At 62.7% G+C, this 11,674-nt stretch overlaps 1 protein-coding gene across 3 annotated transcripts; it reads left to right on the top strand.

Annotated features, from left to right (window-relative positions):
* The first annotated feature begins 561 nt into the window (after positions 1 to 561).
* On the top strand, positions 562 to 11,343 carry MORN4 (MORN repeat containing 4). 3 transcript variants are annotated; one of them, XM_054035234.1, is made up of 5 exons: positions 562 to 658; positions 7,333 to 7,430; positions 8,637 to 8,751; positions 9,725 to 9,834; positions 10,047 to 11,343. In XM_054035234.1, exons 2-5 carry the CDS (start codon positions 7,364 to 7,366, stop codon positions 10,193 to 10,195), a joined length of 441 nt encoding a protein of 146 aa, XP_053891209.1. In that variant the 5' UTR covers positions 562 to 658; positions 7,333 to 7,363; the 3' UTR covers positions 10,196 to 11,343. The 3 variants fall into 3 exon arrangements, with proteins under 3 accessions (XP_053891209.1, XP_053891211.1, XP_053891210.1); XM_054035236.1 differs by lacking the exon at positions 562 to 658 and adding an exon at positions 2,305 to 2,495; XM_054035235.1 differs by lacking the exon at positions 562 to 658 and adding an exon at positions 5,471 to 6,846.
* Positions 11,344 to 11,674: the final 331 nt, after the last annotated feature.

Below are 11,674 nucleotides of genomic sequence, written 5' to 3'. Positions count from 1 at the left end.
ACTGGGACCCTGCACCCCAAAACGCCTCCCGCACCCCAATCTCCTGCTCCAGCCCTGAGCCCCTCCCACACCCAAACTCCCTCCCAGAGCCTGCGCCTTCTACCCCAACTCCCAGCCCTGAGCCCCTCCCACACCCCAAACCCCTCATCCTCGACCCCACCTCAGAGCCCGCACCCCCAGCCAGAACCCCCTGCCGCAGCCCCTTGAAAGAGGGGGGAAGGCAGTTGGCCAAGTCAGGGAGTCCCTCGCCCCGCACAAACATGGCCGCCCTAGGAGTACTGCGGCTGGCCCCGCACAAACATGGCCGCCCTAGGAGTACTGCGGCTGGCCCCGCACAAACATGGCGAGATCAGGGTGGGGGTGTCTCTAGCCGCTCACAGCAATGACGACTCTTGGGTAGAATCTTTGCCCCTCATAAAGATGGCGACTGGTGACAGACCCTGCGAATCTGGCCAATGGGAAGCCGTGTTGCTACGCGTTGTCATGGTAACAGCCAATGACACGTGGAGATGGGGTCTAGTGTCGCTGCCCAAGTTGCTGGGGTGGGGCTGGGGGGCCGGGTGTGGGGGAAGCCGGGCGGTCCGCGGCGCTGGCGGCCGTCGATGGGGACCAGGACCCCCAGTGGGGAACGGCGCCGGTGGTGAAACGCGGAGTCCAGGTGAGGGCCCCACCCCCGGTATCGCCGGCCCGGGGTGTCTGGGGGAGTAGGGTACAGGGGGTGGTGTGAGGGGGTAGAGGGGTGGGGTGGGGGAGTAGGGTACAGGAGTGTGGGGTTGGGGGTGCAGGTGGGGGTGGGTGGGGGAGTAGGGTACAGGAGTGTGGGGTTGGGGGGGAGGGGAGGGGTGGGGGAGTAGGGTACAGGAGTGTGGGGTTGGGGGTGCAGGTGGGGGTGGGTGGGGGAGTAGGGTACAGGAGTGTGGGGTTGGGGGGGAGGGGAGGGGTGGGGGAGTAGGGTACAGGAGTGTGGGGTTGGGGGGGAGGGGAGGGGTGGGGGAGTAGGGTACAGGAGTGTGGGGTTGGGGGTGCAGGTGGGGGTGGGTGGGGGAGTAGGGTACAGGGGGTGGTGCGAGGGGGTAGAGGGGTGGGGTGGGGGAGTAGGGTACAGGAGTGTGGGGTTGGGGGGGAGGGGAGGGGTGGGGGAGTAGGGTACAGGAGTGTGGGGTTGGGGGTGCAGGTGGGGGTGGGTGGGGGAGTAGGGTACAGGAGTGTGGGGTTGGGGGGGAGGGGAGGGGTGGGGGAGTAGGGTACAGGAGTGGGGTTGGGGGTGCAGGTGGTGGAGGGGTGGGGTGGGGGAGTAGGGTACAGGAGTGGGGTTGGGGTGCAGGTGGGGGAAGGGTGGGGTGGGGGAGTAGGGTACAGGAGTGTGGGGTTGGGGGTGCAGGTGGTGGAGGGGTGGGGTGGGGGAGTAGGATACAGGAGTGTGGGGTTGGGGCTGCAGGTGGTGGAGGCATGGGGTTCAGGAGTGGGGGCTGCAGGGGGTGATTTGTGTGGGGTCACCTGAGGGACACTTTTCTGGAAGCTCATGGGGGGTGCATACATTCAGCCTCCATGGCTGGCAGATGAGGTCATTCCTAGCAAGGGGCACCTCGGGTCAGTTCACATGGATCTCTCCTGCGGCCTGGCTCGGCTCATTGGCTGGGGTGAGGGTCGGGTGCCGATTCAAGGGGGGTGGCTTGCTCTGAGTTGCTGGCTGAGTTCTAGTGGCGCTTTCGCGTCTTGCATAGGACAGCTTGGGGTATCTCGAGGCCTGTTGTAGTGGGGGCAGATTGCTGCTGGAAGGACTGTTGCATCCATTACACCAGGGGTTCTCAACCTTTTTCTTTCTGAGGCCTCCCCAGCATGCTATGCAAATTCCATGGCCCGTCCACCCCACACCTGTGAAGCTAAGGCTTTGGCTTCAGCCCCAGGCGGTGGGGCTTCGGCTTTCTGCCCTGAGTCCCAGCAAGTCTAATGCTGGCCCTGCTCGCGGTCCCCCAGTGGGCCCTGGACTCCTGGTTGAGAACCATTGCATTAGACAAGGACTGGCATGCACACACAGTGTAGATTATGTGCCACATGGCAGGTTTTGACCTGCACTCACATCTTGGTGGAATTGTTACTAGAGGTGTACGCCCCTTTCTGTGGGAGGCAGGACAATCCATGGTCCCCAGGCAGCTCCATTTCTCTTTCCTCCATTACTTCCTCTCTCCCAGATTTGTGATTTCTGGTGCCTGGATTCTGTGCATCTCCCTATGAAGCCATCCAAACCAGTGCTTCTCTGTGTCCCGTCCCCACCCCTCCCAGGCCTCTCCTCCAGGCTGATGTGGGCTCTGGGAGCCCGAGCACTGGCTGTTAATGACCTCAGCAGAGAGCATTCAGTTCATTTACCAGCTTGGCACTGACTAAGGGCCATCTATCTTCTCGACAAGAAGCCCCTGCAGTCTCGCTTTGGTCCTTCTCAACAATACATCCTGCTAGCAGGCTGAGGAGCTCTCTGGCTCTCAGCTTCCATGGAGGTAAGCAAGCGAGCATCCTCTCTCTCAGAGGGAGCAGCCCATCCCCGTCCCAGAGCGTGATGCTGGTACGTTCCCTCTTCCCCTTTCTCTTAGCTTGCAGTGTAAGGCCTGCAGCTTGAACCGTTGGCTGGTCCGTGAGAGGGGCAGCGTGTGTACAGGGAAGCATGGCTCGTGGGAGCTGCACACCAGGCTAGTGCTGTGCTGCGGGTGCATCTCTGGCTTCTCTTGGCCATTACAAGCTCATCATGGTTCTCCCAGGAACAGCTTTTTCCAAATGAGCGGCTGAGCCTGGATTTGAATGGAAATGCTGATTAAACTCTCAGCCTCTTTGGGTGTTGGCTCTTGGTTTTGCAAATTGAACTAGAAGGCTGGTGGCACTTCTTGTATCCTGGTGATTGGAATTGGGGGTTGGTGAGTAACTAAAGGGGAAAATGAGATGGAGTGGAGGCTGTGGAGGCAAGACATTCAAATCCCAACGTGCCTGTGAGTCAAACTGCGGCGCCTGCCCAAGCTGGGGGACCAGGGAAACAGGTTCTGATTTTTCACCACTGCTGCTGCCCTCTGAATAGAGCCGGCAGTTTCCCTTCCTAGGCTTTGGGCACTAGAACAACATCTGGGGAACTGAGAAACGCGGGGGAGGACTAAAGCCGTCCACGTGGTTCTCACACTACCAGCGTGCTCCTTGGGCTGTATGTGGATTTGTGACACCTCTCCTGGCAACCTGGCAGTGTCCTCTTCCCCCCCCCCCCCTTTCACGGAAATGAGCAGAGTGAAGTCCAGGGTAAAGTGCAGCTGGGACTTACAGACTCACTGACCTCTGAGCTGGAAAACTGAGTTCGACCCTCTCTCCGTTCGCTGGAGGCCAGCGTGACCCCAGCAAATCTCTGCTCCTCTCTCAGTGATCTCCATGTGGGCATGGTTATGTCCAAGGGCCTGACCCAACGAATCCCCAGGAGGACCTGGTTCTCCCACGTGGCTCCTTTTGAATCTGCATTTCCAATTGCGCTGCTGGGAGGAGCTGGGGTAGGAAGAGGGGACTCTGGTGCTGGAAGCTTCCCCCCCCCCCCCCCCCGGCCTGGGAGGCCAGGTCCTCAGTCTCACTGGCTGGTTGAAGTCTGAGTAGAGGGGCTTGGCACACCGAGCTCTCAGTCCAATGGCCCTTGTGAGGAATGAATTGTTGGGTTATTGGAGACCCACCACCACAATGGTCACTGATTAGCCCCCTTGTCCTCTCACCCCTACTGGGGCCCTGTAGGGCAGAGCAGAGGCGCACTGGGAAGGCAGGGGGCACCACTGCTGCTCATGTGGCACCCTCCAGAACTATCCGGGCACCTCATGCCCCCTCCCCACCTTGGCAGCCTGAGCTCCATGGCAGCAAGATTTCTCCCTCCCTCCGCTGGGAAGCGGGAGTGCTGCCGGCACAGCCCTGGCAGGGGATTTGATAGTTACTGGTACAGAACCACAACAGGTGTCAGTGCTGGGGAGTCAGTGGGACAGCCTACCTCAGCAGCTGTGATTTCATTGTCCGGGCCAGAGAGTGTCCCCTGCCTACCCTTCCCCCCCCATCAGAGGACTTCATTAGCTAGGGATGGGAGGTGGCCTGTGATACTCAGCAGTAGCCCTGTGCCTTGAGGGAGCAGCAAGCCGAACCCAGAGCTCCACCGTTGGCGCGGACAGAGCAGGGCTCCTCGCCCTTCGAATGAGACGCCTCTCCACTATTTCATGGAGGTGCAGCCCTATTGGGCTTTGACTCTGGGCTGATGAAACAAAAGCCACAGGCAACAGCAACCTGAACTGAGCACACGGACTGGTCACTGCTAGCTGAGGAGCAGGGATCTTCTGTCCTGGGGTGGTCACCGGTCCCCAGCTCTCAAACTCCCGTCTCCCCTGTGGGCATTTCCTGGAGTCCGCTCTGATCCCGGCTCAGGGCACCTCCAGGGACAGGACCCATAGTCTGACCAAGGCCTGAGTTGGGCAAGACGTCGGACTCCTCCTCCAGGGCAGTCTCTGCAAGATTCTCCAAGCAGCAGTCTAGGACACAGCCTCAGCCTTATTGAGCGAGGATCAGGAACACCCAGAAGGTGGCTGGGTCCTGCTCCCTGAGCCATCTGGCGAGTAGCAAATCCCTCAGCCTCCCACAACCCATCTCTACACTGGGGAACCACAAAGGGTTAACTGATGTGACAGTCCCTGGTGTGGACATGTCAGGCCATCTGGCCAAGGTTAGCCTTGTGACCATGTGAAGCGCAGAGTTGAACTGGTGAACGCAATCTCTAATGCAAGGACTGACAGGGCCTTCCAGCCTTCCTCTCCCAGTGCATGATCCCGGGCCTTGAGGAACTGGCTGATACCCCAGTGGCCATGGAGTTCCTAGTCAAATCCAGCCTTTCACAGAAGGTGTTTGCCTGGCTCTCCCCAGGCCTGTATTCAGCACCTGATTCACCTGGCCTTTGTTATACCCTGGCGGTGTGCAAACATCCTGCCTCTCCGCGCTCGAGGTGACTCTCCACTGGGGCGGGAGGAGTCTAGAACTGGTCAGCTGGCAGCTTGGCTGGCTGGGCCCCAATGGTTGGTTCTACATTGCTACTGACAGGATCTGTTAATACAGACGTCAGTTTTTCCCTCAAAACCCAGCTGTGTCCCTGTGCAGGTGCCATTTATGCATCCAGAGAAGTGGGTTGTAGCCCACGAAAGCTTATGCTCTAATAAATTTGTTGGTCTCTAAGGTGCCACAAGTACTCCTGTTCTTCTTTTTGCGGATACAGACTAACACGGCTGCTACCCTGAAACCTGTCATTTAGGGGAGGGTTATGGGGCAGTTCTATGGACCACCACTAGGTGGGGCACAGTTTCCTCTTCTTTACCTTGGGACTTTGCAGGTCCAGAACCTGACATCTGGCGAAGAAAGAAGCAAACTAGGCAGGTCTCCAGTTCATGTATTTTATTTACTAAATTCAGCAAAAAGCATGGACAAGTCACATTGAGAAAGTGGGTTAGTAGCAAGCAACGATCCGGGTTATTTAATCCAACAATTCCCTCTAAGCTCGGTGTGATACTGTGGGAAGGCAGCCATCCTGCATAGCCGTCCGCCCCAAGGGAGCAGCGTTATGAATCTCGGTGCCAGTCGATAGCTTTATTCCTGTTGAATAGTGATTCAGGGAGGGCCAAAATCACCCCCCAGCCAAATCCGCGCACGGTTCCGTGTAACAAGCCGTGTTGGTTGGAGTTCTGTTGGGACGTTTCGTTTACAATTCAAGTGACAAATGTAGGTGAAAACCACGTGATTTCTCAGGATTAAACATACAGCGCCTAACCCAGGAGATATGCGTGCGATCTCCTGGGCAAGGAGGCTGTTTCCCCTAGGGCAGTCAGGAGTTTGAGAGCTGTTGTACAGGTGCCACTCTCACCTAACTTCTCTGGGGCCCAGCCCCACTGCATGCTGGTGTGCTCGCTACCAGCCATGTGCTGGAGCTTAAACCCTACGTGCACGAAGGGGGGTAGCAGCAGCCCTCTGCTGGTAAGTTGGAAGAGAAGAGCAAACCCCGAAGGATGGTGGTTGTGACTCTCGGTTGGTTCCGCCGCCGGAAGCTGGGCTGGGGTAATACCCAGTGCTTTTAGCACTGACTCGGAAGGTCTTGCTGGCTCCTAGAGGTTACTTGCTGGCAGGTGTCAAAGCTTAGCGGCTGTCTGTGGCTAAACTCCTACCCTTCCTTGGCCAGCTGGGAGGGTGGGGGAAACACAATCCTCTCTCCGGGCATGATGGCATCAGGTGGCCAGAGACTGCTGGACAGGAGCGGCAAGGCCAGGCAAGCAAAGGGTGGCCTGGCTGCCTTCTCCCCTTTGGAAGCCCCTCAGTAAATCCTCACCCGAGATCACAGAATCACCAAAAGGGCTTGATTAGGTCCCCCTTATGCAAATGAGAGCCTACCCACTGCAGACATTGCAGGCCCCAAATCCAAGAGTCTGTCCAGGCAGTCAGCAGGTCCCCAGGTATTTTGAGGTTCTGGAAACATGGATCAGGCGACCGGCCTACGACAGTCAACTCCTGAGTCATTTAAACTGTAAAGCCAGCAGAGAGCTGACCCTGAAATGCTGGGCAGTCCCGGCTCACGCTCGCTCAGCCGTGCACAGAGAGCGACGTGGCGTACACCTTCCCCCATCCCTTAGTACGCAGCAGCTCAGCTTTGAGCAGAGTTGTTTGCTCTGCGGAATCCAGCGACGGGTTAGTCTCTAACTCGGAGCAGGAAGTCCTGTCCTCCTCAGCTCCCAATCCGGAGCTGCCATCTTTACCTGCAGGGAGCTCCTTAGCCTGCCTGCCTGCGCAGGTGCCTTGTCTGCTCAGGGCATGGAGGTCGGTACGGTTCCAGGGCTCATTCCTCCCCCCGTCTAGGCAGCTGCCAGGCCGTCTGTGGGGCTGCAGCGTGGTCCTGGAGGATTCAATGTCAAGTCAGCTGGAGGGGCTGCTGGCCCAAGAGGGCTCAGCCCCCAGCCAGCTCCTGACTAGCAGTGTGCATAGAGGGCATCCCCTGGCAGGTCAGGCCTAGACAGGCCTCAGAGAGGCACTGGGAGTGGGAGGCGATCCAAAGGGAATGGGGAAGTGCCGGCCGGTGCTAGGCAGAGCCTTGAGGGAGAGGCCAAGGAGCTTGCACTGGGCGTGGAACGCGGGCATGCTTTGGGCAGAGGGAGAGCTTCCCGCAGCAGGGCACTGGGGGCAGGGTGAGGCCTCAGAACAATGGCAAACCACATGGCATGGGCCCTGCACATCCAGAAGGCTCCCAGCCCTGGGTGTCTTACCCCCAGTGCCTGCTGGGTGTTCTCACCTGCCCCTTCCTTACAGGTGTCGTCTCGCCCGCCCCGGAGCTGGCACCATGACCTTGACCAAGGGCTCCTTCACCTACTCAAGCGGGGAGGAGTACTGCGGGGAGTGGAAGGAAGGTGAGCAGGGTGCAGCGCCATGGACTGGCTGTGCCTCCCAGCTGGCCCATTCCATTACCCTCCCCTGGCTCCACCCAGACGGGCTGCAAACAGCCCCTGGCATCTGTGCTGGGCACCGCCTGCTAGCCTCTTCTGCGGGCAGGGCGGGGAGAGGCACCTGCTCCAATCCGTCCCACAGGTTGTATGGTGCCCTCCTTCCCAGGGCAGGGCCGGCTGGCTGGGAGAGGGGAGCCTGCCCCTCCCTACGTGACAAGGCTTCCAGTGCCAGGCCCTTAAAGAATCAGGAACCCAGGTTCTCCCCAGACAGCATCTGCCCCTGCCCTCCACGGGCCTTCCCCCGCTCCCCAACTCCTGGGACAGGGCAGCCTGATCTCCTGCCTTCCCCCTTGGCCTCAGCCCATTACACTGGGGAAGAGGACCCCTGGCTGCCAGGGAGCCCTGTCCCTGGCGGTGTGGGGGCTGCCCTCTCTGGGGAGCCGGGTCTGTCTAGGCAGCACCTCTCACCCGGCTGCTGAGCAGCACTGCCACACACTGCCCCGGGGTCCCAGCCCCTCTGGATGAGAGCAGGCCGTGACCTCTCCCCCCACCGGCTCGGGCCTGGGGATTCCTGAGCTGCACGGGCCAGCCCAGGCAGCCCTGCCCTGGCACAGGGAAAGCTGGCAGCAGCCCTGGAGCAACCTGCGTTTGGGGACGTCTGCCCCGGCACCCGGCAGCTTCCTGCCAGCGTGGACCATGAATGTGCCCTGTCGGGACTACCCTGTGCTCCCCTCCTCCTCTCCCTTGACCCTCCTGTGTCCGGGTGGGTGGCAGATGCCTTCCCCACGTGTGGATTGGCCTGGGGGGTGGGAGAGGCTGCTAAGTCCAAACCCTCCTGCCCCATTGGCCTGTGGAGCTGACGGCGCAGAGCCCAGCCGTGAGGACAAGCTGCCTTCCCCTGGATCTCTCGGGCTCTCCCCTGCGTGTCCCTGGGCACCGGCAGCCAGCAGAGCGGCCATGAGTGCCGGGGTTCCAGGCTCGGTGTGGGGCATGGGCCCCACTGAGCCCCAGCAACCTGAGCTCCCCAGCTGGGCCAGCTTAGCTCTGGGTTTTCCCATCTGCGACCCCCAGCAGTGCCCTGCCCAACCCTGCACCTCTCCCTCGGTTGGGCACTGGGGCCCCTTCCCCAGGCTGTGGGTGCTGGTGACGCCGCCCGCTCTTGTTGCCTAGGCCGCAGGCACGGCGTTGGCCAGCTAACATTTGCGGATGGCAGCACCTACCTGGGTCACTTTGAGAACGGGCTGTTCCATGGCTGCGGAGTGCTCACCTTCTCCGATGGCTCCAGGTGGGTACGGCGCCTTGCTGGGGCTACCCTGGGGAGCTGGGGCAACTGGCCTTTCTCGTCCGTGGGGACTGGGGATGGCTGAGGGGTGCTGGTGCTGAGTCGTGTGTCTGTGCCCTCCCACCCCACGGAGACCCTCTCCTCTCTGCTCTTGTTTACCCCACACCTGGCGCTGTGGGGCGTGGGCGGGGAGTCTCACGTGGCGGGGTGCCTGTGGAGACCCTGACGCTGCGGGAAGGGCAGGGAGCCTGACGCTGTGGGGTGCGGGAGGGCGCGGGCGGGCGCGGGCAGGGAGCTTGACGCTGCAGGGCGCGGGCGGGCGGGTGGGGTGCCTGATGCTGTGGGGAGGGCAGGGAGCCTGACGCTGCAGGGTGTGGGAGGGCGTGGGCGGGGAGCCTGACGCTGCGGGGCGTGGGTGGGGAACCTGACGCTGCGGGGTGCAGGCGGGTGGGCGGGGAGCCTGACGCTGCGGGGCGTGGACGGGGAATCTGACGCTGCGGGGTGCAGGCGGGTGGGCGGGGAGCCTGACGCTGCGGGGCGTGGACGGGGAATCTGACGCTGCGGGGTGCGGGAGGGCGTGGGCGGGGAGCCTGACGCTGCGGGGCGTGGACGGGGAATCTGATGCTGCGGGTGCAGGTGGGTGGGCGGGGAGCCTGACGCTGCGGGGCGTGGACGGGGAATCTGACGCTGCGGGGTGCAGGCGGGTGGGCGGGGAGCCTGACGCTGCGGGGCGTGGACGGGGAATCTGACGCTGCGGGGTGCGGGAGGGCGTGGGCGGGGAGCCTGACGCTGCGGGGCGTGGACGGGGAATCTGATGCTGCGGGTGCAGGTGGGTGGGCGGGGAGCCTGACGCTGCGGGGTGCAGGCGGGTGGGCGGGGAGCCTGACGCTGCGGGGCGTGGACGGGGAATCTGACGCTGCGGGGTGCAGGTGGGTGGGCGGGGAGCCTGACGCTGCGGGGCTGTCTGTCTGCGCAGGTACGAGGGGGAGTTTGTGCAGGGGAAGTTCAATGGCGTCGGAGTTTTCACGCGCTACGACTCAATGACCTTCGAGGGCGAGTTCAAGAGCGGGCGTGTGGACGGCTTCGGTGAGTCCCAGGCAGCCCTGGCGAGCAGCCACAGCCCCTCCCAGCAAGAGCAGCGGGACGAACGGCCTGGGCAGAGCCGGGCAGGCAGCCCTGCTCTCCAGCACAACCCCTGTTCCCCCCTTGGCCCCTGCTGCCCCGCTCTCCCACCACCCTGCTCCTCCCTGGTGTGTGCAGCTCCCTTCCCCGTGACTCCCTGCTCTTCCCTCCCCCAGGGCTCCTGACCTTCCCCGACGGCTCCCATGGGGTGCCCCGCAGCGAAGGCTTCTTTGAGAACAACAAGCTGCTGCGGCGGGAGAAGTGCCCGGCCGTGATCCAGAGAGCTCAAAGTGCCTCCAAGTCCGCACACAACCTCCCAGCGTGACCCTCCGCCACGGGACTCCACTGCCGCTGGCCGGCCTGGCCTCCAAGAGCCTGCGGGGCAGGAGCTGCGGTGCCCAGCCAGGCCGGGTAGGGGTGTTGGCAGAGCCATGGCTGGCTGTGTCCCTCCTGCTGGTTACAGCACTTCCTCCGAGTGCCCGGGTCCTGGGGGCTCTGAGTGCTGCCCCCCGCCCAGGGGGAGACAGGAGACCCCCTTCTCTGGGGCTCTGCTCACTGCCTTGGGACCCTCCATACAGACACCTGGGCCCAGCCCCTGCAGCCAGCCCTGCTGCTGGGCTGTGTGGGGCAGTGGAGGGGGCAATCTGCCAGGGCCTTGGAGCCCGTGGTTAGCAGGGGATGCAGCTGGGAGCTGCTGCACCTGCTTCCCCAAAGCCAGGCATGACGGGCAGGGGGGTAGTGCCCAGTCGGTGCCCCCCAAGCTCAGCGGGAATAGTGCCCCTCCCCAGCAGGGTGCTGACACAGGCCTGACTTCGCTAGTGGGATGTGGCCGTGGCAGGGAGCTGGTATCTCCCTGCCCCTTGTTCTGATGCTGGGGGCAGGGCAAGGCTCCCCCCTTCCCTTGCTGTGGGTGTCCTGGCCCCATGGCCCGTGCCTCCCCCTCAGCTCTCCCAGGGGCATCTGGCCTGAGCAGGCCCACGGCTCCTCTCAGCCGTGCCCTGGACAGCGAGACTTGGGGGGGCTGTCCGGTCTCTATTGCCTGTCAGTGCCTTGGCACAGGGTTGGGTCAAGGCTGTGAGCGCTGAAGGGCTCCGGGGGCGCTGTGAGTCTGCACCGCCCGCGCTCACGCTGTCCCTTCAACAGTCTCCCTTCAGCCCTAGTGAGCACTGGGGCCTGCTGCAGCCTGGTGAGTGCCGGTGTCTGGGGGGCCGCAGGGCAGGGGCAGGGCTGGGCTGCAGCCCTAGAGGGCTAGAAGAGCAGGGGCTGAAGGACATCAGCAGTGTGAGGTGGGGGGAGCCAGGGCTGGGCTCATGGGGCAGCGGGCAGGATGGGGGCCACCAGCGGAGCTGCACACGGGACTCCCCCCTTCCCCACTACTGCTTGTCTCTGGTGTCGGTTCTGCTGGGAGCAGTAGCCGTCACTCCTGATGCTGGTGCAGGGAGCCCAGGGCTTGGCCCGGCTGGGGGGGGCGGGGGGGGGTGTGGACAGCCCTGGCCGCGTTGCTGCTGCTGCTGCCCTCGTGCCTTGCTGTGTCCTCCCCCGCGCCGCCCCCGCGGGGCCTTGGCAAATAAACCACGTTGCCAAACCTGCCCTGCTGTGTGTGGCTCTGTGAGGTGAGCTGGGGCCGGGCCTGCCCATCCCTCCCGTCATCCCCCAGCTCAGGGAGGGTGACCCCCAGGGGTTTATACCCCCCAGCCCTTCCCAGGTTTGAGCAGGGGAGGGGCCCAGGACAGGCCCAGAGTCCTGGAAAAAAGGGGCCCAGGAGCAGTGACTGTCCGGCCTGGGGCGGGGTCCCGTGCCCTGG

Source organism: Malaclemys terrapin, chromosome 7 (assembly GCF_027887155.1).
Source record: "Malaclemys terrapin pileata isolate rMalTer1 chromosome 7, rMalTer1.hap1, whole genome shotgun sequence".
Taxonomy (NCBI): domain Eukaryota; kingdom Metazoa; phylum Chordata; order Testudines; family Emydidae; genus Malaclemys; species Malaclemys terrapin.
This window is presented reverse-complemented; position numbering and strand designations above follow the sequence as displayed.